The 26,869-nt window shown below is 43.7% G+C and overlaps 1 protein-coding gene across 1 annotated transcript; it reads left to right on the forward strand.

Moving 5' to 3' along the window:
- Nucleotides 1-218: 218 nt before the first annotated feature.
- CD14 (CD14 molecule) lies at nt 219-26,869 on the forward strand. The gene is made up of 2 exons (XM_086931387.1): nt 219-422; nt 25,167-26,869. The coding sequence occupies exon 2, from the start codon at nt 25,180-25,182 to the stop codon at nt 26,584-26,586; it is 1,407 nt and encodes a 468-aa protein (XP_086787513.1). The 5' UTR covers nt 219-422; nt 25,167-25,179; the 3' UTR covers nt 26,587-26,869.

Genomic DNA, 26,869 nt, shown 5'->3' on the forward strand with positions numbered 1-26,869 from the left:
ATGAGCGCGAGGCACGCAGCGCTGCTACAAAACCCCGCCCCCTCACGCCGCATCACTGCCTCCTTACCTGCAGGAGCAGCCACGGAATTTCCCAACAACAAGCTCTTTATTTCAAGTTTTTGAGTTTGTCTAAAAAAATCCTCCTGGAATTTCCACTTCCCCTAGTTACTTACCGCGCGCTGAGGGTGAGTCACTCGTTCTCTAGAGGGAAAACAGTTAGAGCGCAGAGGGAAAGCAGTTCCGTTCAGAAGTTGCGAAACAGGCCCTCGGCAGGAAGCCAGCCGTCAGTTTTGGGCAGCGATCTTAAAAGTTAAACAGTAAGGAGTACTGGAGCCCGTCGAATGCGCCATATAAAACCAGTCAGCGGGAAGGTTTCCTGAAAGACGGGAGCCTGGCTGCAGAACCCTGGGGGCTGGAAACAAGTGAGTGCACGGCTGCGCGAGGGGTTTATGATCCAGTGTTCAACTTGCCACCCAGGGAACAAGAACTAAAAATAAAAATACAATAAAAAAAAACTGTTTGGAGGGGGTGAAGGGGGCAGGTTTAAGAATTTGCATAAGCAATGCACAATGTCACCCTATGGAGTGACATCATGTGTAGTGATGTCCCAGTCCCATCAAACCTCCTTCTCTTTAAAGTTAATTGGCTATTTGTTCCTTCCTCGCTGCCACATTCACCACAAGTGACAGCTACCCAAGTATCATCCAGTAGAAGCCTGCAATTTCAGTGATTGCTCGCAACAATTTTGTCAATTTGAACAAGTGCAACATCAAGACTGGGAATGCATGGGGTACGTGCATTAAACCCTTTACCAACAGGTTGGCAGGTGTATGCCTCTCAAAGTCTCAATAGTTTCTAAATAGCCAATGTTGCTTAAAAACTAATATCTAGTGTTAATAGTTAACTCATTGCTGCATTGATTTAAGCTAACACACCTTCATAGGATTTACTCCACTGACATAATCAGCAATGCCTCTAGGCCATTATTGATTAATCGAGAGGTGCAGATCTGTTTTCACCAGTTATTGTCATATTGATAGGCAGAATAAGAAACCCAGTCAGATATGTGTCAGTGTGAGTGATAGAGAAAGCAAAACTGTATGTGAGAAAGAGGACTCAGAAAAATTGGCATGAAAGTAAGAAGGCGGGGCATGACTGCACTTAAGGCTTCTGGGAGAAGAGGGCGAATGAGTGTGTATAAAAAGGCTTACAAGGAAGATGGTAATTTAGGAATGGGTCAGGTGTGAGCAGGTGTAAGGGGGAGAGGGGGAAAACTTAGTTTTGAGAAAAGTATGAGGATGGTAGTAAGAATGAGGAAGTAAGTGGGAGGTGTGTGTAAAGAGAGCTGGAGGAAAGTGTGACGGAGAGCTAGAATAGGGTCAGGGTGCCAAAAGATGATGGGCAGAGATTGGGCCTGTGAGAAAAAAGCGTTCAGCGAGTTAGGTGAGAATATGTGAGTTAGAGAAAAAAGACTGTGTGAGAAAGACGAGGATATGGGGAGCCTGCAAGTAAGAAGGACAAAAGAGAGAAAAGGTGTGCGAAAGGGAGGATAATATGAGAGGCAGAGGAGAAGGAAGGCAGCATTTATGGGGAAGAGAATAACACGTAAATGTTGAGGTGTCATCTAGGAGGGGATGGTATGTCACCAACAAAAGCAGCTAACATTGTGCAATTATTAGAGTGGGGGTATAGAAAACGTGCCTTACCTCGGGTGGTAATAATTCTTGCACTTATGTTATTTCTGATACAGGCTACATCTATTGATGCCGATCTTGAAACTATATGGGGAGGCATCAGTCCTCAGGAATAAGTGGAGGAAGTTGGGAATCTTCCAGATTCAGGGCCCAAGCATTGCTGAATCTCTGGCCCTCCAAATAAACACACTGACACAGAGCTTTAAGTTCCCGGTCATTTATGTAGCCCTAGTCTCCGCACAATATTGGGAGCTCAATTTGGCCCTTTGTTTACCAAGCAGGGACAGGACCATTGAACACTGGGCACTTAAACTATAAACAACCTAGTCAGAGTAGAACTTTTTAAAATTATGTCCCTGTCAAGACTTGTATACATGATGCAGAATCATCCATATTTCACCCCAGCCCCATACGTCACAAAGATCAAATCCTTATCCAGACCTTTGTATGGGAAGGTAATAGACCCCATATATCATTGCTCAACTCCATACGGATCATTCATGATGGCGGTTTGGGTATAGCTAATGGCTATAATACTGGGCCTCTGGACTATTAATCATTAATGATTGGCTTATCGTTAATAAGGATGACTACTCGATCAGGAGTGAAGTAGAGCTACTCCATGACTCAACATTGGTTTATTGCCTATATGGTGCTCGCCACCCCAGATCACCTACTCTTACCCACTAGAGCTACACTTTTGTGCTGGCAGGAGGTGTGCAAGTAGATAGGATGGAAAAACAAACTATCTTGCAAGACATTGCTTTGTTTCTGTAGGATGTTGACTCAGGTGTCACAGTTTCAGGGGTTGTGCCAATGAGACTTAATAGGCATCTCTAATTTCAGATATGTTTGGAGACCTGGACATTTAAAGTCACTGGAGATCCTAACAGAATAATATTTGCTACACAAGTCCCATTACTAAAATATTTACGGCAGCGGCAGGCACTGGAGCAATGTTGCAACAAACTGTCGTCCTTGCCTGAACTCACCCCCTTGGAAGCAAAGGTGACTCTACAGCCTTTAGATAGATACATAATTATCAATATACGTAAATCACTAGTAATAAGCGCCACTAGTTACTTCACAGCATTTAAAGTCCAATGTGATCGGGATGTGGGTCATCTGAAAGATGAGGGGTAGGTGGAGCCAGAATGCAACCCCGAGAAGTTGTAATAGTGGTTCACCTGAGGCTCATCTAGATTAAATATCTGCATAGGCTTAATTATTCATCCGAAATATTATGGAGCGTTGGGTTGCCAACCACCTTAATTGGCCAAAGATGAAACCACATAGCTGCAGATTGCTTCCATGGCGTGTGAAAGTGCATAGGTATTCAGGAATATTGGAGGTATATCACCCGAGGTCTATCTATGTGAGGCATTTAACAATGAAGCCTAATCCAAAGCTATGTTTGCTTGGGACCTGTGGGGATTGTAATGGATCTGGGCACACACAGAAACTACTACATATGGGATATGCCATTGCCAAGCATAGATAACATTGGCCAATTCTGACTGTCCGTCAGAAACAATCCTAAATTGGAATGGCTGAGAGGTATGGATTATTGTGTAATGATGGAGAAGGTCGCTACCTATCTAGGGATCTCCAAAAAGACATCACAAAATGTGGGGTCGATTGGGGAAATACTATGATTTAGACAAGGGGCACACTGTACCCAAACTTACCCTGAAGAACCAGGATAGGCTTGGACTGTGATGTAATCTAAAGTACTGTGCGTCTCACCCACAAAACGTCTTATTTTTAAAAAATATTTATGTGATGTCTAAATAAATTGGGTGCTGCTACTTTCACACCTGTATATTCAAATTTCTGTTATTTAAAACCCACATCAAAAGTGCTCATAAAAATTATTCAACTTATCCTAGGGCGTGAAGATAGAGATAGAAGTAAAAGATAGGATGAAGTAAGGAGAGATGAATGTGAGAAAGATGAAAGTGATGGAGGAGAAGACATGAGAGAAGAGACTGTGTAAAGAGAGTAGGGTGGGAGTGACAAGAACAAGGATAAAGACTATGGGTTGAGAGTAAAGGCTGGAAACAGATGAAGGTGAAACAAGTGAAAACGCGGAGCAACAAAAATGACAAAGGGGTGAATATATGAGTGGAGGGGGAGAGGGGATACAAATGCTCCTTTCACACTCTGAATATTCTTTTTATATGTAAAGATATAACAAGGGACACAGCATGTCATATTTAGTGTAGATTGAAAAATGTACATTTGTGTGCGCCTCAGTACCAGAATAACTACTGAATGTCATGATTGAGGCACCGTATATGTATTCAGCAGATCTATATACAGGTCCTAGTACTGCTGCCTGATGGTCATCATAGGTCTGGGTTGAGGTAAGTTAATAAACCTGTCTGTACAATTACCACCCCCTTTTGTAAATCGATTTTGGCCACTATAGGTGTGGCAGGGTATACTCAGACATGAGTCCCTTTCTCACTGCTCCATCAGGATTCAAGCAAGCCGGGCCGAAGAGGCTGAAATGCCAGAAACCGGTCCCCGGTAGCTTGTCTCCTTTCTGGTAAAGAATTGGCTTGGTAGTTTAGTCTGCCCTGTTCCCATGATGCACTGGGCCAGGGACAGACTGATTTGCATATAGCCAGGTTCTGAGCTGGGATGGGGCAGTGAGATAAATAACGGTGATGGATCAAGCCCTGATCTTTGGACTGGGTAAGAGTGGTCTGCTCAATTCAGACACTCTGTTCATCACCACCCCCTTTTGTAAATCGATTTTGGCCACTATAGGTGTGGCAGGGTATACTCAGACATGAGTCCCTTTCTCACTGCTCCATCAGGATTCAAGCAAGCCGGGCCGAAGAGGCTGAAATGCCAGAAACCGGTCCCCGGTAGCTTGTCTCCTTTCTGGTAAAGAATTGGCTTGGTAGTTTAGTCTGCCCTGTTCCCATGATGCACTGGGCCAGGGACAGACTGATTTGCATATAGCCAGGTTCTGAGCTGGGATGGGGCAGTGAGATAAATAACGGTGATGGATCAAGCCCTGATCTTTGGACTGGGTAAGAGTGGTCTGCTCAATTCAGACACTCTGTTCATCACCACCCCCTTTTGTAAATCGTGTCTGTACAATTAGGCATTTGAATTTCAGAACAGTGGCAGATGTTAGTTAATGTAACTCTATTCTGACCTGCAGAATGAACTCTTACCACATTACTGAGACATTGGCACGCGTGACGTACACCCTGAACTTATATTCTAGTAGTGTCAGACACTTGTTTTGCATTGCCTTGGGTTTTATGAAGTGGAAGAGGAAACCAGAAGGCACCATAGCACTGTGGAAACATATAACATATCAAACCTGCAGGTCAGTTATTACTTCAGTAAGTCAGGATACAGACAGAAACCTAGAAGCGGTAAAGACCGGCGTGGCAGGTTTCATAAATTGTAACAGATTAGGTCTCTGATATAGTTACAACGGGAGACAGTGTCCTGTGTTGCTGGAACCACAGAGGACGCCCCGCCTCCAGTGTTTAGTTGCAGCACCGCCACTACACGCGTTGCACCGCAGGGGGTGTAACTCATCCACCCTCGCACTGTGCAAGAGTTGTTCACACAGCAGGACAGACACTAGGATGCCCTCAGCCTGTCCCTGCTGGGAGTCTCCAGATCAGAGACAGTTACCTGGGCATGTTCTCGTGAAGGTGCCCTGTGCATGAACTAAGTCTGCTGCAGGAAACCCCTGTTTATGTATCCTTGGAGCTGTGATGTCCTTGTGGACTCTCTCTGGCTTACTGTCAATCATAGGCTTAGGTGCTCCCTACTCCAATGAAGCCTGAGGGTGTGACAGACCTAGGAATGCCAGATGGGACAACAGAAAATGACTGCTTTGGAGGAATCCTACGACCAATTGAAAAACAAAACAATACATTGGTTAAATTGTAATAGGCCTAATCCGCGTGAAGCTAAATGTAAGGTCTTGTTCGCAAGGAGAGTGAGTTGGGTGGGAAATATCCGAAAAAATAAAGCTGGGGACAGTATTGTGGTGAATTTCAACGATCCTAGGGCAGCTCAGCATGTTACTACCCCCCAACAGAAAGGTATGCATACAAGCATAGAGGTGCAAGATCTTAGTTACTTTTATAAGCCTGATCAGCATGGGACCATGGGAGGGCCACGTGGAGATTGCGAGGGGTAGTCACAGTAGCCTAACAGAGGAAGGGGTTGGACACATAGAGTTAGGAACGAGAATCCGGCTTATCACACCAAGGGGCTACAAGCTTATGAGAGCTGGAAAGCTCAAAGAAGCGAAGGTTGTCCCCTATCGCTATATAATAAATATGCACCACTGAGCTGGGGTTCACACCTCAGCAAAGTAGACTGACTACCCAGCCAAGGAAAGTGATCCACAGTTGAGAAAACAAGTTGAAGAGATAATAAAGGGTGTATTCCCAAATAAGACACAGGAAGCATATGTCAACCCACCACGATCGAGAGCTACTGACATTAATATAGTTAATTGGCCCCCTTTGGCCACAGGATATTTATCTAGGAGCCAACGGAACACTTTAGAATTAATGTCCTGGAACGTGGCAGGGCTTTCAGCCAAATTTCAAAATATCGAGTGGCTGGAATATGTAAATAAATTGAATGTAATTTGTGCCCAAGAAACCTGAGAAGTCGCACTGACTAGTTTTAATCTGGTCGGGTATAAAGCGTTCGGAGTCCCAGCTGTTAAGATCAATGTCAGGTAGAGCTAAGGGGGGTCTCCTTTTGTGGGTCCATCTGAGTCTGGAAGGGACCTGGAAGGATCTTAATTGGAAGTCAGACTGTATGTTAGCGGTGCAGTATAAAACTAAGGAGGGGATTTTAATTGTCACTTGTGCCCACAGCTGATACCTTTCACGGAAAATTGGACTTCTTGTAGTATAGAGGAGGGAGCCCATTTTGACCATACAGTAGAAGGTGGAAAATAAGTAGGATGATGAAAAATGTTGACATGGAACATTCAATGGACCTGTTATCTTTTAAATCTAGTAGAGAGGTTAACCCTACTTTTAAAGGAAGAGGATACTGTTCCTGTATTGATTTTTTAATTGTATCTCACCTGCTAAAACAAATAATTCTGGGATTTAATATTGACTGTAGTGGTTTTAGTGACCATAATGCTCTAACAGTGACTGTGGCAGTGTCACTGGTTAGCAGTGAAATAAGGATGAGAATAGGAGATGTTAGGGAGACGGTCACGGACCAGGGGCGACGCCTAAAATGGGCTAAATTGGATGGAGATAGTTTTTAGAAATCATTATTGGTAGAGGGGAAACAGAACCTAGAGGTGTGTTTAAATTTAGAGATTAATGGGCCCCCGCTGGTCGAGGCATTTGAAGAGATAGGACGGCTAGTAGATAGCCTAATACATACGACAAGGAAAGGAAAGATAACAACTAAGTCCAAATGGCTTGACGGAGGGTGCTCCTTAGCCCAAAGGAATCTCAGAGCAGCCCTCAAACATAAGCCCAGAGATAGTCTAAGGGTCATTCACTGTAGACTACAGTATAAACAGGAAGTAAGGCGTCGGAAGAAAGCCCTCCAAATCCAAACGTGGGAAGATTTAAGAGGGGCAGCAGGAAGAAGAGATCTTTCCACTTTTTGGTCAATAATTAACAGACCCTGTTTCCAAGATGGAAACTGCCCCCAGATAGCATCAAATGTGCTCCCTGAACAGTGGGTGGAACACTTCAGTGGCCTATATAATAGAGGGACTCCGATGACTGGGTAGCAGGAGGTCAGCAGGGAGAGTGGGTCAGTGGTGCCAGTATTCACATTAAAAGAGATCGAGGGGGGTATTAAGGGCCTCACCCGAAACAAAGCCCCAGGCCCAGACGGGATCCCGCCGGACCTATTTTTAAGTAATGTGGAACTATGGGGACCGGTATTAACTAGAGTTATAAATGCGGCTACGGTTTCCGGTCTACCCCGATCATGGTCGACGGCCACAATAGTGCCTATATTTAAGAAGGGTAGCAGGGATAGCCCCCAATGTTATAGGCCCATCTCTTTGATAGATGTAACAGCTATAGTAATGGGTAGGGCTATCTTGAACTGTCTTATGAGCTGGGAAGAAGAAAACCATATCCTCACAGATGTCCAGTATGGTTTCCGGGCTGGCAGATCCACGACTGACCAATGTTTAAATTTATATTTATTGGTCACAAAATACACAGTAGCTAGTAATGAAAAAGTATATCTAGTTTTCATGGATCTGGCAGCAGCTTTCGATTGTGTGAATATGGTAAAGCTGTGGGCTATAATGTCTAGCTTAGGGGTTGATGTTGGTCTTATTAATATCTTGAGAGTCCTTCACCAAAACACAAGTGCAAAAGTGAGATACAACCTGGAGGGAGGGCAAACCGAGTCTTTTAAATGTACTAGTGGGGTCAGGCAAGGATGCATTTTGGCACCCTTCCTGTTCTCCATTTATATTAATGGCCTAGAACGTTTTTTTAACTAATTTAAAAGTGGACTCACCAAGAATTGGAAGCAGATCAGTCCCCTTCCTGCTATACGTGGACAACGCAGTCCTGTTGGCTCGTACACCATTAGGACTCCAGCGTCTGATAGATGGGTTTGTAGAGTTTATGAACAGTTTAGATTTATCTGCTAATCTGACTAAATCATATGTTATGGAGATGGGTCCAACACACACAGTAAAACATTTTAACTACAGAATAGGCTCAGCAAGCTTGGCAAAGGTACAGACCTTTTCATATTTGGGCATTTTATTTGATAGGAATTTACGTTTTAAACCGTTGATCGGGGAACGTTGTAATAAGCTGGTATCAAGCTCAGGAGCTGTAATGAATTTTGGCCGTAGATTGGGCCGATGGTCCCCTGAGCAAATGCTGATTATGTATAACTCGATCACTTATGCTAAAGTTGCATATGGGGCAGAACTGTGTAAATTACATGTAGAGGAAAAAAAATACCTGAGGAGGCTCCTCAAAGTCCCCCAATGTGTATCATCCCACATCGTACACGAGGAACTAGGCTGTAAGCACCTGGATGATAGGGTGAGGAACAGGCCCTTTGCCGCCTGGTTAAAGATATGGGTCAATCAGGAAGCCAATTTGACTCAGCAGATAATTATAGACTGTATGGGAAGGGAGAAAGGAATGTCTATCCCCTAGCTGAAATATGTGAAGGAAGGCCTTGAGAGTATTGGTTGTGTAAATCTTTTTTTAAATCCACTCTGTATTACTACACAGGACCAAGCTAGAGTAAATGAGACTCTCCTTAAACACAAAGCTATAGTACGGGAAGTAAAAGTGAGAAATAAACAGTCAGTTCAGGCATACGCTGTAGTGAGGTCTTGCAGCGGGTTGGAGCCTTACCTTGCCCTTGTATATAATCCCCATAACAGATTTTTATTAACACGTTTTAGGCTCAACCTTTTCCATCATTTATTAGCTGAGCCTGCGGGTTTCACTAAGTCAGTTGAGTCAAAGGGTCCCTGCGGCTGCGGACACCGATCTCTGCAGGATACCCTTCATTTAGTATTATTATGCCCATTTTATCAATTGCTCAGGCGTCGGTTTTTAGTAGATTTGTTTAAAAAGGCCAACCTTAGATTTGTGAAAGAAGCACTTATATTTTTACAAGTGGCTAGAGATCCCCTGACTTTATTCTGTGTGACAATTTTTTAAGAACCTCAGTTAAATTGAGGGCTACTGTAGGAATGGGTGGAGTGACACCATAACACTTCTGTTGGAGGGCGGAGAGAAATCACTGTTTTTATATATGACCTGATAAATTAAGTGGGATGTATTACAGTGGATGTTCCTGTTCCTTTTAAAAAAAAATGTCTGTATTCTTTTAATATTGTACTTTTATGGTGTTATTGAAATGGCGAATAAAGAATATGATGATGATGATTGACTGCTTCGTGAATGACGGGCAGAGAGGCAGGAGAAACACAAAGTGACAACATACCCGAAGAGAAACAGAACACACGAGAGCAGCGGGTGTTATATGAAGTAACGTCAGCAGTACTGGAAAGATCGGATAGCAGCGAGGGTTGCATGTGTTGACAGGTGTAGTCCCAACAGAATATAAGCGCTCTATGCGCTACATTCTGTGACAGCAGTAGATAGACTGTGGGTTATGGCAGCAGCAGGAGTTACCACAGCGGCAGCAGGACTCAGAGGGACCTTAAAAGGTCTTGCAGGATATGACCGAAGTACCTCTGATGGCAATCCAAGTGACGCGTGAAGTGAAAGAGTGGATGCAGGTGTGCGGATGAAATGTAACTTCAATTATAATAGCAGAAGCAGGTCACACATTTACTCATTCGTCCACCCATACTTATCTCAGTGGTGTAAGTACCTACGCCAGACATCTGGTGTAAACTACAAGGCACTAAGGCCTCTGTGATCAGTGGAAGATTACCCCACTGCTGGTGGACTTTGCAATGTGCAAACATGTTTTGCTCCTGTCACGTTGCACCTATTCTGTGAGGGAGTGAAGCTTGCACTACTGCTACCAAGTTAGTTATGCTCTATAAGTAGGGAAGCCGCACTACTGCCATGAGTGCCAGTTCTGTGAGGGTATGCTGAGGGTTGGGGCGTAGGTTGGTTGGGCACGGGGCAGTTTGTCGAATTGAAACTATTCCTGAATTATTTTACTTGTCATATAGAGATGGGAAGCTTTTATTGCTGCTGCTCAAGGTGTACCTATTTTGTGAGGTAGAGACGCTTGTATCAATGAATGAATGGAAGGGTTTTTGTATAACGCAACGTTTACTCCAAGGAGCATCTTGGTGCTTAGCGGAAAAAAGGACATCTAGCAGATTTTCATAGAGGAGAGGGTGACTGAGTGAAGCATTTAATTAAAGAGATAGCACCAGGTGGTCTGGGGTAGCAAAGATCCATGTTTGAGGAGCTTCCTGAAGGTGGGTTCTGTTTGTGTGTGCCTCAGCTGAGTGGGTAGGGCATTCCAGGCTTTTGTCCCTTGTACTGCTATAGTCTTCTCACCACAGGTTTTCAATTTGAAAACGGGTACTGTTAGCAGGTTCTTTGAAGTAGACCACAGAGTACGTTTGGTGGTATATGGCTTGATTCTGCATAATAGATATTCTGGTCCAGTTTCGCTTATGGCCTTTTAAGTAATGGTCAAGATTTTAAAAAGAATCCTCTTATGGACCGGTAGCCAGTGAAGCGCTTTAAGTGTAGCTGCTGAGGTAGAGTCCCTGGGAAGTTTCAGTACCAGTCTTTCCGCACCATTCTGGACCACCTGCAATCTTTTCACGACCGTCTTTTTCCTTCCTGCATAAAGACTGTTGCTGTAGTCCAAGCGAGATAAAATTAGGGCCACTGCAACCGTCTTCCTGGCAGGCAGCGGGAGTAGGTCGAAACATTTTCGGAGGGTTTTTATAGTTTGGAAACACATGCCTGCGATAGCAAGTTCTTGCTTAGGGAAAGATAGTTTGGGGTCGAATTTTATTCCTAAATTTCTGACTGTATCTACTGTTGTGGGTGGGGCATCTGAAACTGAGGGCCACCACTGGTTGGGTCTAAATACATTGGACTTTCCAAACAGCATACTTTTTGTTTTGGAGCTATTATATTTAAGATGATTCAGTTTCATCCAATCCATCACTGCGGTGAGACAGTGGTGGAACTTCTCTTCCACCCCTGTGGAATTTGTGTCAAGAGTGAGGATCAGCTGAGTGTCATCAGCGTATTCAATAGATTCAACATCAAAAGTGGCTATCAGAGAGAGAAGTAGTGTCATATACACATTAAAGATGATGCTTGAGTTTTACCTCTGCCGTGAGAAGGGCAGACATGTACTCTTGATATGTGTTCCTGTTTTGAGTGTGCATAGAAACCTTGTGCTACTCCTCCTGTTGCTGATGCCTCTTCTGTGCCTATTCTGTGTGTCAAAGAAGCTTGCATTGCTCGCATTGAAGCTTGGTATTAGTCTTTTCATTGTTCAACATTTGCTATTGTGAATGCTTTTCTTCAGGACTGTGCTCCTGGTCTGTGAAATGCCTTACCCCCATTCGATGATGATTCCAGGGTTTTGACTCAATTGAGATGCCAAAGAGTGGAGCTGGTCTTGTTAACTTTGCTTTCGAGAGCGCAAGTGTGGTTACCAGTTTTTCTGGAGATTACTTGTGCCTGTCCAATTCTAATTCCTTTCCATTGAAATCTCCTTATGGATCCAGGGGTCTCCCACACCCATTAATCCTGTCACAATACCTCTCTCTAGTGGCATAGAAAGTTTCAGGGACAGATGGAGTCTCATGGGACTTTCACAGGAGGCAATTACTTGCATCGGTGAAGCTTGGTCCTCGGGCACTCAAAAATAGTATCTCTCCAACTTCGAGACACTGGAGTAGCTGGTGGTGTGAGTGGGGTGCAGAGCCTGTTAGAGTGGATTGAAGTTTGGTCATACATTTTTTGTCCTCTTTGGCCTGTGCAGGCTTGGCGTAAAGGTCTGTTAACAATTTCTGGTCTGCCATTTTGTTACCTGTTGATGGTGTGGCGAGCACTATAGTGTGTATATATTTGAGGGGTATCTGGATGGTGAAGCCCCCTCTTCTTAGGTATTCTGTTTTATAGGATGTTATCATAGACCTGACATTTTTAGATTCTTGGCCTGATAATAAGTATCTATTACAGAAGCAATTATTGGCTAAGTTGACCATACTCTGATGTTTAATTTATTGTAAACTTGTGTTTGATGTATGGGCTCTAGATCTAGCAGGGAGGATTTTTTGTCTCGATTTCTCGTTGCGCCAAATGTTATTCCACCTCAGTCTCTTATCTAACATTTCCAGATAATGCTAAGCTTTGCGTGGTGCAATGTCTGAAGTCTTATGAGGTGAGTACAGCTGAGTTTATAATTGATCTGAGGGGACTATTTTTGATTGCCTTGCAAAAGCCTTTTCGCCCAGTGGCTTCGACCACTCTTGCCAGATGGATGTGTTGGCTTATGGGTGAGGCTGGTTTTGATACATCAGTGTTTAGAGCACATTCCGCTTGTGAGACAAAGGCTCCCAAATCCTTTGCTTTGGGTTCCAGTTTAACTGATATTCTTGAGGTGGCTGATTGGTCAGCAGAATCTACATTCCATTCATGTTACTATAAACTTATTGTTGCTATTGCTTCTCGTGGTGGTGACTCAGCTTTAAACAAGCGTAATCGAAGCTTCCGGCCCTGGCATAGAATAGACATGTTTCTAATATTCCCTACAAGAATTTTCAATTCTATTAAGGGCACAGAGGAGAGGATTATCCTACCCATTTATTCATCTTTATCTGCATAAAGTAATTTGCATATTTGTCTATTGTAACAAATTGTACATCTGTTTCTGTTTTTCCATTCCTGAAGATATTGTAATGGATGGGTTATATTTTTGGTGAACACAGTATGTACGGCCTTGTTTTTTTACTTGCTTGCTAGGAATCGGAGATGAGTGAGATGTAGTCGATAACGTTCCGAAATTGTGGAAGTTGCCTGATTGTTCCGGAGTTCGTTTTTGGAGGAGGCTTTCTTGAGGTTTCGGAACAAAGACGTCGGGTCCAATTGAGCATGTATCTCCACTTCATGCTCCAGTTGGAGCTATTTTGTTTGTGGTTTGAAGTCCTTTTATTACAGGGTCTCGAACTGCTAGTAGTGGTTCCTGTCTTTGCAGGGTCGTGGACTGTTTATTTATTTATTTATTAATCTTGTAGAGCGCGAACAGCTACCCGTGAGGGTTTCCCGGCGCTAATTGACATTATAGCATAGTGGTCCAGTAGGAGATAAAGCACAGAAAGCAAGATCTTGACAGCTATCAGAAGGGAATTATTGGGCAAAAAGCCAGGTCTTAACGGCTTTGCGGAAGCGAAGATGGCAGTGCTCCACTCGTAGATCTAAAGGAAGGGAATTCCAAAGTCTGGGTCCCAGTACAGAAAAAGAACGACCGCCCGCTCTAGTGAGCCTAAACTTAGGCACACAGAAAAGATGTTGGGAAGAAGAACGGAGGGAACGTGCGGGAACATAAGGTATAACGAGAGATTGGAGATAGGTGGGGGCAGCTTCAATCTTTAACTTATGCATAAAGCATAGTGTTTTGAATTTAACTCGTTTGTCGAGGTTAAGCCAATGGAGTTGTTTGATGCGTTCGGAAATTGGGTCATATTTCCGACAACCGCACAGAAGCCGAGCAGCGGCATTCTGGACTAGTTGGAGACGGCGCATAACTGACCTGGTCGCCCCCAGATAGAGCACATTACTGTAGTCCAATCTGGAGGTCACCAGCGCAGTTACAACAGATCTCTGGGTGTCAGAAGGTAGGATCCAAAAGATTTTTCGCAGCCACCTAAGAATAGTAAAACAGGTGGCTGCAACCTTATTGGCCTGATCCTTCATCGATAGCTCCCTATCGATAATGACCCCGAGATTTCTCGCTCGTTCCGATGGAATGGGTAGGTCTCCTATAGTTGATGGCCAATGTCTCGAACTCCATAGGTCAGGCTTATTACCGAAGACAAGCACCTCCGTCTTATCGCTGTTGAGCTTAAGAAAATTACAGCTCATCCAGCGGGAGATGTCCCTAAGACCAGATTGTAAAGAAGAAAGTGATGAAGGGTCAGCTTGGGATAGGGAAAACACAATCTGTGAATCATCAGCGTAAGTAAAGAGTTTAAGACCCGAGTGAGCAGCAACATGTGCTAGAGGGACAACATAAAGATTGAAAAGAAGAGGACTTAGAATAGAACCCTGGGGAACACCATAAGGAGAGAGATAAGTGTTGGAAGTGGAAGTGTTGGAGAAAATTTGAAAAGTTCGATCAGTAAGAAAGGACGAAAGCCAGTGCAAGGCTTTGTCACATATACCAAAGGAGGCAAGACTACTGAGAAGGATACTGTGCGAGACAGTATCGAAGGCTGCACTGAGATCGAGCAATATCAGTGCAGCCGTTTCCCCTCGATCGAGAAGTTGGCGAATGTTCTCAGTTACTCCTAAAAGAGTGGATTCAGTGGAGAAGCCTTGACGGAAGCCTGACTGGGAGGGATGAAGGAGATTGTTTGTGACAACAAAGCGAGATAAATGTAGATGAATATGCCGTTCCAAGATTTTCGAAAAGGCCGGCAACAACGAGATTGGACGGAAGTTAGCAGCAACATTTGGGTCCGCACTGGGTTTCTTAAGAAGTGGGGTCACCATTGCATGCTTCCATCTCTGAGGGACCACAGCTGAATCAAGAGAGGCATTTAACAAAGTGCAAATTGTATCAAGTTGAGGAAGCTCAAGTTGGCGTAAAACCGAAATGGGTAAAGGATCCATCGGTGAGCCAGACTTAACATTGTTTAAAATTTCCAGGAGGGTAGCGGGTACAAGATTAGGCCAAGTCTTCAGTGAGGCCAAAGGGCAAGGGGCGGTGAGGGGTAGAGGTACACTATCAACGGATTTCTCCTGGGCTGCTATATCTTTATACATTTTATCAATTTTTGATGTGAAGTACTGGGCCAGTTCATCACATTTCGTATTAGAGAGAGGAGGGGGTGTAGCAATAGTCTGTGAACCAGCAAGGTCTTTTACCACCTTAAATATAACGTTGGACTTATTCATGGCTACTGTGATCATGTTGTTAACATAGGTGGCTCTGGTGAGAGCACAGGCCTTATGATAAAGTTTCAGTTCAGCTTTATACGTAAGCCCAGCAGTGATAGTATAGTCTTTCCTCCAAATTCTCTCAAGCTTTTTGCATTGAGATTTATGGACACGAAGGGTTTCATTGTACCATGGAGCAGGTATTCCTTGGACTGGAGCAAAGAAAGAGGAAACTGTGTTGCTGAAGGAGTGTTATATAGGGCTGGGGCTCTACACTTCGTCAGGTGACTGTGAAGGAGTCATGGGAAATATAGTGTTTTTAAAACTTTTAATTTGATTGGCTGCTGTAAAGAAAGAGAAGCAGAAGCCTAGCCTCCGTTTCCTTAATAGGATTGAAAATACTTGTTGCGAATGCTATAACTTTTTTTATCCCCCTGCAGGCATGTGTGGTAAGTGATGTGGGACACGCTTGTGACTGTTGCTGGAGGGTTAGACTAGGATTATTGGTGGCTTGGTGGGCAGAGTCTGCTGCCTCAGCGCCATCAGGTGCATAAAGCAGCCCCCAGTGTATCACAGCACACGATGGATGGCTAAAACAGAAGTCAAAGCATCCTTGGTTGTTTGGGGGGGTTGAGTCTATTGCCTCTGCACCATAATGGAGAAGTGTGGCTCACTGGTTAGAGCGGCAGACTCTGAAGCAGAGATCAGGCCCGGGACCAGGGTTCAAGTCCCAACGCTGCAGGGTCTTGGGCTCAATGTCCGCAGACTCAATAATCCTCGCCTCAGCGCCTACTCTAATCATGGGTCTCACGCTGCAACTCTGGGCAATAGCTTGCTTACTCTCCACAACGGCCCCAACAACACTGGGATGCCTGGCTTCACCTTGGGGGTGCCCAGGAGGGGCATCTCACAGGGAGAGCCAGGAAGGGTTCCACAGCGTTATACAGCGCCGGGACGCCCCGTTGCTTGGGCAGCTGTGCGCTTTACAAGTATACTACATTTACATTTACATTTACATAATGCACATAAAGCAAGCCCCAGTCAACCGCGGCACGGGACATGCTTGTGACTGTGGCTGGAGGGCTAAATCACAAGCCCCAGGATCCTTGGTTGTTTAGGGGCGGAGTCTGTTGCCTCAGAGCCATCAGGTGCAGAAAGCAAGCCCCAGTATACCGCTGCACATGATACACTTGGAACTGCCTACACTTGGGCCTCAAGAAGGCACTTTCCGGGGCCTTGTTTCTTGCCCTGTACTAGAGGAACAACTCAGGTGGGGCTTACACTGCTGCAGAGATACCAGAACTCATAAGGTGAGCCAGGGGGGGGCACCAACAGCACTTGTAGCACACACCTACAAAGTAGGGCGACATCTTGGACATATAAGGACATCGTGGGTGGGCCTCTGGCCCCTCCCCTTACTCCACAACTGCTGATCGGTAAGTCAACGGGCCGAAGCAGAGCAGGACAAGGTGACCTAGGGGGCGTGTCGGCGACACAGCTACACATCTGGTTGTGGATGACTGGCTACTGGGCATTCCATTATTGCCCCATGACACCCCGTGACTCTCCTGAGAGCAGACCAACACAACCTGTCAGACTGTGTGGACAATCCAATACCTCCATAAGGCCAATGATACAGGAACTACAGATACAATTGACTGTCATGAAAGAAGAGGTGGCCTTGCTGCACCGCAGAGTGAAGGACGCTGAAGGGTGCATGTGGCGCAACAATATACACTTTCTAGGCTTCCCTGAACGATCGAAAGACCTCAGTGCTGAACTCTTCATTGAAACCTATGCTGATAACCACTGTACTGGAAAACAAAGTTCCAAAGCTATTCTCTGTGGAGCAGGAGCACTGCATATTTAGCAGGCCATCACCCTCTGGGGCGCTACCGCGACCAATCATTGCCTGTCTCCTTAATTATCGGAACCAAGATATAGTCCCGCAATGGTTTAGAATGAAGGGCCCTTGGCCTTATGAAACGTGGAGATTACAGCATACTCTGATTTCACGGCTAAGGTACAGTAGCTTTGTGTCTCCTACACAAAAGTCAAGCAACATCATTGGGAGCTACAGCAAAAGTTCCCATTTCACTCTTGTTCCCAGCAAAGCTAAAAGTAATGGATGATGAATCCTCTCACATCTTCTCAACCTCAGAGGATGTTTGGACCTGGCCCCACAGAGAACCAGGCGGATGGACTGGGTGATCCCCCAACCAAAACGTAGGAAGCACAGGAATATTAGAATTTGTCCTACTCAGGGCTAGGTGGCCACAGAACGGGCACAAGCGGTGGCATGTTTCACAGCATAGCACAAATCCTTTTGCTCCTCTACAACCCGTGCATGCATCGGACTCCAGCTCAGACACAGGCGACTCAGGGACCTCGAAAAGCAGAGGACCCATGCCCCACACGGATTCCAAGGTGGACAACTTTTACTAAGTTTATTTAGTTATTATTCGTATTTTGAGGATTTATGGCTGGAAATGCAAGAGTCACCTGACCCTGGAGGGGAACAGCCATTCAGGCTCTTTGATCTTAATGTTATTCCTAATGCTTTATTGGAGTCATATCGAGGTGCTGTTGCATATCAACACAACATCACAGTACATGGTCGGCTGTAAGAGTGGGAGTGCACCCGCAGTAGGGTGCAGTACACATGGGGAATCACAATACGGGCTCAACACCCGCAGCACATACCATCGGCACGCGCTATGGGAACCTGCACGGATAGTAACACCCCACAATACAATGTCCTAACATGGAATGTGTGTGACATGGCTACTCTCACCAAGCGCTCAAATGCCTCCAAACACTCATTGCAATGCTGTAAGAGAAAGAGACACACCTCACAATAGCAGAACTGCATGAGGTCCCCACGAAATGGAGGGGACAAGTGTACAGCACATCTGCATCCGCCTTTGCACGACGAGTACTTATTTGGGCCCAGATGTAAGAGACAATTATAGGGTGTTAACTGGGGGGCAATATGTAACAACAGAGGGACACCGCAATGGGACTACCCTCACACTGGTGGGAGTATATGCACCCAACACCAACCAATCAGGCTTCCTGGACACACTTACCCCTGCAGTGTTCTGTTAACCACACTCTCGAGGGATGTGGGGTGGCCACTTCAGCCATGTGTTGGGCACGAACACTCTGTCGTCCCCCGAGTAACGCTGCATGTATGCATCCGCATGATACAACACTTCAACAACTGGCTCGCCCGGAGACACTTGCGCGATGTGCTTTGGCTACGGTATCCGCTAGATCACAAATTTTTGGTCTACACCCTAGTCCACGACATTCACACCAGGCTAGTACACTTCCTATGCAATGTAGAATTTGGTGTGCAGATAATCCCGTCAGAGTACATGGCACGCACCCTCTTGGATCTCTACCCCTTCAAATAGTCCTACAGTGGGGTAGGCCATGCCCCAGGATACCTACCTGGAGGCTGCAGACAGAATTGCTTCTAGACTCCTCATTTAGGGAAAACCTGGTGAAGTGCCTCACCTAATACTTTGACCTTAATAAAGGATGTACCCCATCCAGGGTACTGGAGCCGGATGCACACAAAGTGGTATCTGCATGACCGCTACCTGGAGGATATGCCGACACTTGCAGGGGGAAGTAAGGCCCTCAAATGGCAGCTGTGACTGTCAGAAACAGAGGTGGCCAGCCGGATTGTGAAGGTTGAGCAAATCCAGCAGCTGCGTAAACAGTGCAGTGAAGTGGAAGCGTGCCTGGGGAAGCACGATTAAAAGTGGCGCCTGACCACTCTTCACCTAGAGGGAGATCGCTTAGGGAGGCTGTTGGCATGGGTGGTACAAAAGGACAAATGCGCCCAGCGATGGGGGCTTTTAGAGCAGACAATGACACACAGGCCACTATACAGATAGCCATTAACTCTGCATTCCAGGATTACTACTAATCACTGAATAGGGCAGCGGGCTCTCCACCTCTGGAGCAAACTCATGGGTTCTTGCAAGAACTACTGCTGACCAAACTATCCTAGCTTCAGTGAGCCAACTTGAATGAGCCTCTCCAACTCGAAGAAATACATGCAGCTGTTGCCCAAATTGCTGGGAACAAAACACCATGCACAGTTGGGCTGCCAACTGAATATTATGCCACGTTTTTTTCCAAATTAGCCAACATCTATTAGAGATGTTCAAAGAGGCTAGAGCAACAGGAAAACTCCTGGACTCACTTTGGGAGGCCCTGATCATGGTTTTACCTAAGTCAGGATGAGACCCACAAGACGTCCGCCCCTAACGACCCTTATCTCTCCTGATCCTAGATTATAACATTCTAGGCATGGTGTTTGCAAACAGATTACTCCTCATAATCGGTCACCTTGTGCATGAAGATCAATCAGGGTTTATAGCCGGGCACAACACAGCACCTTCCCAAACATCCAATGCCTATTAGGCCTCATACAGGACACCCCATCCATGGCTCATGGCCGGGTGGCGGTGTCACTGGACATTGAAAAGCCTTTCGATACCCTGAGCTTTGACTTTTTACTGCTGACCCTAGAATACATGGGGTTGTGACCTTGGTTGGATCCGCACACTCAAGGTCAGTTGATCTCATACAGTTTTACAATCCAGAGAGGCAACAGGTGGGGGTGGCCACACACTCTGCTGATGTTTGTCCTAGTAATGGAGCCAGTTGTTTGCCTACTGCGCTAACATGTGCACCGATAGGATTGTCTCACATGGTCTGAGAATGCTGATGGTACAAGTGGTCTGGCATGAGGTCACACATATTGTTGATGAACTCGCTGGAAAAAAACCTCACACTAACACTTGAGTCCTGTCTGTTGGGTATCCGCCCCAAAGCTAAAGGTGACAAACATTTGCACAGGTTCATTGACCCAGCTTTTGTCTTGTTTAAGAGACAAATAGCGATGTCATGGAAGACCCCCAGGGCCCAGGACCCCTAACGCTGGCAGCCACATTATTGACATGGGTGCGAGCAGAAAAAACTACCCTCAAGCTGCTACATATGGGGAGACAATACAACCGGCTGTGAATGCTCGGAGACTTATCTTACCAACATTGAAGTGAAAAATGACCCTCCACACCCCCACACTGAAGCAAACACTGCTCTGAGCAGCTGGGGTTCACACCCACACAACATGACGAACACAGCTCGATCCTGGGGGCGTAGGCACATTAAAAAACAACACACTGGAAGGAAGCTACCCACCTGACCCAGAGCCCCTCTCATGGAGCTAAAGCCACAGGGACCAAGGGGAAGCCCCAGAGACAAGAGGCAACACAGTTGCTAGACGCAAACCTCCAAGCAGTGCCCGCCTTGCACAGCCCTCCCCGGCGCTAAACCCATCATCGACCCACATGCAATACTGCTCACCACCCAGGAGTGCCCCACGACACCTGTGACACACCTTTGCATTGACGCCTAAGCCATAGATCCACCAGCATGCTCCATCGATATCACACAGAACGCATTACTTATATCTCCACAGACTCCACCGTTACTGTTGTTTTAGTTTGGTTTATTTTGCCTTCTTCACGTATTCGTTGTATGACGATGAATCGAGAAGCGACGTCCTTTCCAAAGTACTATGTTACAGTTAAACTGTCCTGACCGTGACCTTTCATTGTCCTACTTCTTGTAAAAACTAAAAAAAAAAAATTTAAAAAAAGGTAGCATTGTGCTTGGATGCTCTGGGTGCTTGCCATTCCTTTTCTCATTTCTTCAATCTGTGCATGCAATGTCCCGACTCTCGGGGCATTGTCCTTGGTTAATTATCTAAAATACTGAGTCTCCGTGAACAGGCCTTGTCCAGATAGAGTGACAAGAGTGAGGAGCATGGCTGTCACAAGTGAAGGCAGATGGGGCATCATGCCCCCAGCCCCGTTCTTTCACGGTCCCACGCTGATTCAGCATAAGTTATTAATAGATTTTTTATGAAAGGAAGAGCCCTCTTTATTAAAGATGATCAAAAAAACAGTGAGCAACCCAAAATACCCTTGAGGGCTTGGGTAATTAGATAAAGGGGTATAGATGCCTTCAAGGGAATTCGTTTGAATAGTGTTTGTTAATTTAAATTGATTTGAGAGGATAACTTAATGATCCCTATATGTAATTAATACATCACAGAAGGATAACTTAGCTATTTAGTTGACCTCAACAAGGTTTTGACACATAAACAACATATAAACAACAAGCACAAAGGTGTATTTAGAAAAATAGAATTTATCAAAAAAATCAAGAGGTAAATAATATCATATACAGATGAAAACAATTCACATAACAATTAGGACTGCAGGTACATGAGGAAATAAAATTGGTAAGTGACACAGCAGAACCTAAAAAACCAACTATCCCAGGTCAGAATCAATAAGACAATACAGGGATAAGATGAATGTCGACGTTTCGGTCTCCTAAAGAACACTTTTCGAGACGATCCTCAGGACTGATGTCAATTACGTACTGTATAGGACCAACTGTAATCTGAAATATAAATATTTACAATTACAAACACATTATAAATTTATAAATTTACTACACCCTTGTGACAAAACAAAACAACAATAAAACTCATACCTAAAGACAAAAACATTTGCATTATAGACAAACACAGAAAAATGGCAAATCTTTGTTAGCCAAACGAATGGTATTTCCATTGTTTATTTAAAACAATTAGTAGGTGCTCTATTCACTATCTGCACGTAAGCAATTCATCAAGAATGATTGGTCTGTTGTTAAGAAAAATATATCAAATAGCATTTACTTACTACAAAGAAAATTCTCAGACAAAGACATTCGATCAAAAAAGGTCTGTAAACCTTGACTTTGTTACATATAGTTTTGACCACGATGATAAATTACGTTTTTTATTAATTCAAACCTTAACAAAAAATCGATTTTGTAGTACATAAAAAACATTGTACTCGACATTTTGAATACGTTAGCCTATTATATAGCTACATATTATCACAGGATTTTGTAAGCAAGCAGTTGGAGGGATGCTACTTAAGAAAAGAGTAATTTCATAATTCATGCGAAACTCGCATGAATTATGAAATTGCTCTTTTCTTAAGTAGCATCCCTCCAACTGCTTGTTTACAAAATCCTGTGATAATATGTAGCTATATAATAGGCTAACGTATTCAAAATGTCGAGTACAATGTTTTTTATGTACTACAAAATCGATTTTTTGTTAAGGTTTGAATTAATAAAAAACGTAATTTATCATTGTGGTCAAAACTATATGTAACAAAGTCAAGGTTTACAGACCTTTTTTGATCGAATGTCTTTGTCTGAGAATTTTCTTTGTAGTAAGTAAATGCTATTTGATATATTTTTCTTAACAACAGACCAATCATTCTTGATGAATTGCTTACGTGCAGATAGTGAATAGAGCACCTAGTAATTGTTTTAAATAAACAATGGAAATACCATTTGTTTGGCTAACAAAGATTTGCCATTTTTCTGTGTTTGTCTATAATGCAAATGTTTTTGTCTTTAGGTATGAGTTTTATTGTTGTTTTGTTTTGTCACAAGGGTGTAGTAAATTTATAAATTTATAATGTGTTTGTAATTGTAAATATTTATATTTCAGATTACAGTTGGTCCTATACAGTACGTAATTGACATCAGTCCTGAGGATGGTCTCGAAAAGTGTTCTTTAGGAGACCGAAACGTCGACATTCATCTTATCCCTGTATTGTCTTATTGATTCTGACCTGGGATAGTTGATTTTTTAGGTTCTGTTGTGTCACTTACCAATTTTATTTCCTCATGTACCTGCAGTCCTAATTGTTATGTGAATTGTTTTCCTCTGTATATGATATTATTTACCTCTTGATTTTTTTGATAAATTCTATTTTTCTAAATACACCTTTGTGCTTGTTGTTTATATGTTGTTTATGTGTCAAAACCTTGTTGAGGTCAACTAAATAGCTAAGTTATCCTTCTGTGATGTATTAATTACATATAGGGATCATTAAGTTATCCTCTCAAATCAATTTAAATTAACAAACACTATTCAAACGAATTCCCTTGAAGGCATCTATACCCCTTTATTAAAGGGGCAGCTTGTATAGCCACATCGCTAGACATACCATGTTTTCTTTTTGTATAATTTTAATCAAACAGGTGCTTCTGTCATATCACTAAACAACCACAGGCATCCAGAGGGACCTCTGTTCATTTTTGTCCCGGCCTCACACAATCCTGGTAAGGAGAGTGGAAAAAGAAGAGAAAGCCTATGAAACAACAAATATGTATTTGGCGGAAATACCTATACAGAGTTGCAGAAATTTGGAGAATACAAAAATATAATGTTGCTGAAAATGTGTCACACCACTAGTATTGACTGCAGCAAACACAATTAGGCAGAACCAGCTGAATAAATAAAAACATCTTTATTCAAGCAATTTACGAAAGACATTACAGGATAAGAAAAAGCTGTGAAACCAATAAGTTAAAAAAACACTAGGCGTCTCAGACCCACCATAATGTATCAAGTACAGGGGGTAACAACAGTTCTTAAAAGATATTGTCTTTCAAAAACAACACATCTTTCTCAGAGCATTTACCACATGAATTCGTGGCTGGATATTTTGGCTTTGCCAATGCATACTTTATCTGGAGATAATTTTTACTGTTGACACATCTAGGAATTAGAGCTATTCTGTTAAATGCAAGCGAGAAGGTGATACCAAAGAGAAGGACAAAGCAGTGTAGGCTATACGGAGGTTGCACTAGTGAAAGTACATGCGTTTTGGAACAACAAATGTTAGGGGTCAACTGTTTATGGACCCACTGCTAAGAGATAAGAAACAAGAGATAAGAAACAAACTAATTTTGGAGTGCTTATATTCCCACGATATCCAATCCTATTAGTGGGATATTAGAAAGGAATAATACATACAGTATTTCTTCTCTATTTTGCAAAATCAGTTAGTGTGACATTCAGACCGTATTTATAGTATCACATTAACTCACGTATTTGTGTAGAAATTTCTTCTTTTATTACTCTTCAAAAACATAAATCAGTCATTCCAGCTAACGCGTTTCGTCCTTAAGGACTTCATCAGGGTTTATTAGGATTAGATGGACATCACCATCCATAAAAGAGTGTCACGCCAATATAAATGTTCATAGGGTTTGTATCAAAGAACGGAAACGTTATCCAACATGGCAAACGAGAAGGTGCCCATACGGTCAGGAGTTATCATACATCAAAAATGAATCCACTGGTGTTATGTTGGGCTAAGCACCTTGTGTAGTGTGTTCTCAATAGGGTACTGGGTTTGCTTAGGTCCCTATGATGGTGTTGCACACATCATAAATGTACTCTAATAACCTGCAGTCACTTGAATTGGACATATTGTAAACTTGCACCACCATCACTTCGAAACGTATTCTGCAAGAGGAAGGCTGTAGGGCTGCAAATCAATCACTAGCCCTGAGCCACTGTCTAGTGCGATTATCCAACAGAGCTCAAAAGGTCACATATCATCTTCTTGCAGCCAGGTTTCAATCCTGTATGTTAATTTCAAACAAAAAGGAGATGTTTCGAAACTCAACTGAGAAACACAGATTTAAAATATTTCCTCATGAGTCTACCTTTTGAAATAAAACGGTTTTGCAGCTCTCAGTGTGAAGACCAAAACGTTTTTCTCTATTGTTCAGACACCTAAAAAAAAGTTCATAACTATTCGAAATATGTTCTTTATTTCAATATATGTCCTACTATGCTCAGGTCTCACATACTGGAGTGGCATGTTGTTAAAACAAAACAAAAAAATTGGAAATATTTAACTGTTAAAAGCAGCAACCTGGTCATTGCAGAGGGAATCACTGTTTAACCTTGCCTTTCTCCCTTCTTCTATTGCAGGACAGGTGTTAGGATGCCATCCATTCTGTCCGTGTTTGCGCTTCTGACCATCGGGATCGGTCAGTCCAGCGTGGAAGGTGACTGCGTTTTTAACTCTCTCCAGACATATTGCAGATGCTCGTTGAGTAACCCGTATGCATTGGTCAGCATTTTCGCCTGCACATCAGCCAACAATTTTGAGTTTCGGGACGGAAGCTTAGATGAACGGTTTATCGTATTGCCAGAGTCCATGGAAAGGCTTGCACCTTTAATGAATCTGCCTCTGATCAAGGTCACCTTTGCAAACAGCGTCCTGTCAGAGGGCTTCTTGGTAGAGTTTGTGAAGGCAGCCTATAGAATCCACATTAAGGAGCTGGTGTTTGAGAACTGTGCCTTTGTCGGCAATGCGAGCTGGCAAGCCATAGTGGGCTCACCTCCACAGCTGGTCTCTTTGCAGTTCAAGAACGTGTCTTCCACCCCCTTGTCCGGAAGGACCACTGATATTTCTAGCCTGCGCAACTGGATGGGAAAGATGAAAGAGCTGACTCTTGCCAAGTGCCAAGTAAGCCACATTCCAAGCGACATCGGCACGCACTTCCAAGCCCTGTTTTACCTTGATTTGTCCAACAACCCACTCCAGGAAAAAGGAATCTCACAAACCTTTTGCAATGGTCTTTATCCCACACTTGAAGTGCTAAGGCTCAGGAGCAGCCATCTGACGTCTCTCGGAGAAATCTGCAATACACTTGCTCAGCTGGACAATTTAACAGATTTAGATCTAAGTCAAAACAACTTTTTCCAACTTAGTTCCTCCTACGCTGCCTGTGAGGGGCTCTCTTCTCTTCGCATTCTGAACCTGTCTGACACAGGGATGACGTGTGTGAACATCTCCTTTCCATCAAATATCGAGATACTAGATTTGAGCAGGAACAGGCTTCAAGCTCTGGACATTTCTCTCCATCGTCTGAAGACAGTAGTTCTCTCCAGCAATGCACTGAATGCTTTGCCCTCTCCTGAGATCTTTCCAAGTTTAGAAGTCCTCTCTGTGGACGGAAATATGATTGACCAGATTCACAAGTACCAGCTACAGGCTTTCAAGCACTTGACAGTTCTTGGTGCTGGTCAAAACCCTTACACTTGTTCCTGTTCTTCTCTTATGGAGATGAAGGACTTAGTGAAGTCAGAACTTGAGATGCTGGGGTGGCCAGCTGGCTACATTTGTGACACTCCTGCTGTACACAAGGGGACCCCCATGAATGATGTTAATCTTTCAGCATTTGAATGTCACAAGCCCCTCCTGGTGGGCTTGATTTGTGTCCTGATCTTTGTGGTCAGCATTGCTGGGATCCTTTGCTGGGTCAAGACTCGCTGTGGTCTAAAACCGCCTCCCAGTGATTCAGGCGTTGGGGACCAGAATGTACATTTATCACACAATGGGTGAGCACAGGTGGACATATTGGTATTGATAAAGCTGAACAATTTACACATATTTCACTACGCAATAATATTGAAATGCATTAAATATTAACATGAAAAGATACAACTTTAGCTAAATTATAGAAAATGTGCCATAATTTAACATGCAGACATGAAAATGTTATTCATTTTCTCCAAAATGCTTTCAATCCTATCGTTCTTCACTTACTAGGCCGCACTGCTCATTTATTCTACACTGTTCCTTTAAGTTAATAAATGCTTTAAATAAAATAAGTGATTTAACGTTA

The sequence above is a fragment of the Lissotriton vulgaris genome, chromosome 7 (assembly GCF_964263255.1).
Source record: "Lissotriton vulgaris chromosome 7, aLisVul1.2, whole genome shotgun sequence".
Lineage (NCBI taxonomy): Eukaryota > Metazoa > Chordata > Amphibia > Caudata > Salamandridae > Lissotriton > Lissotriton vulgaris.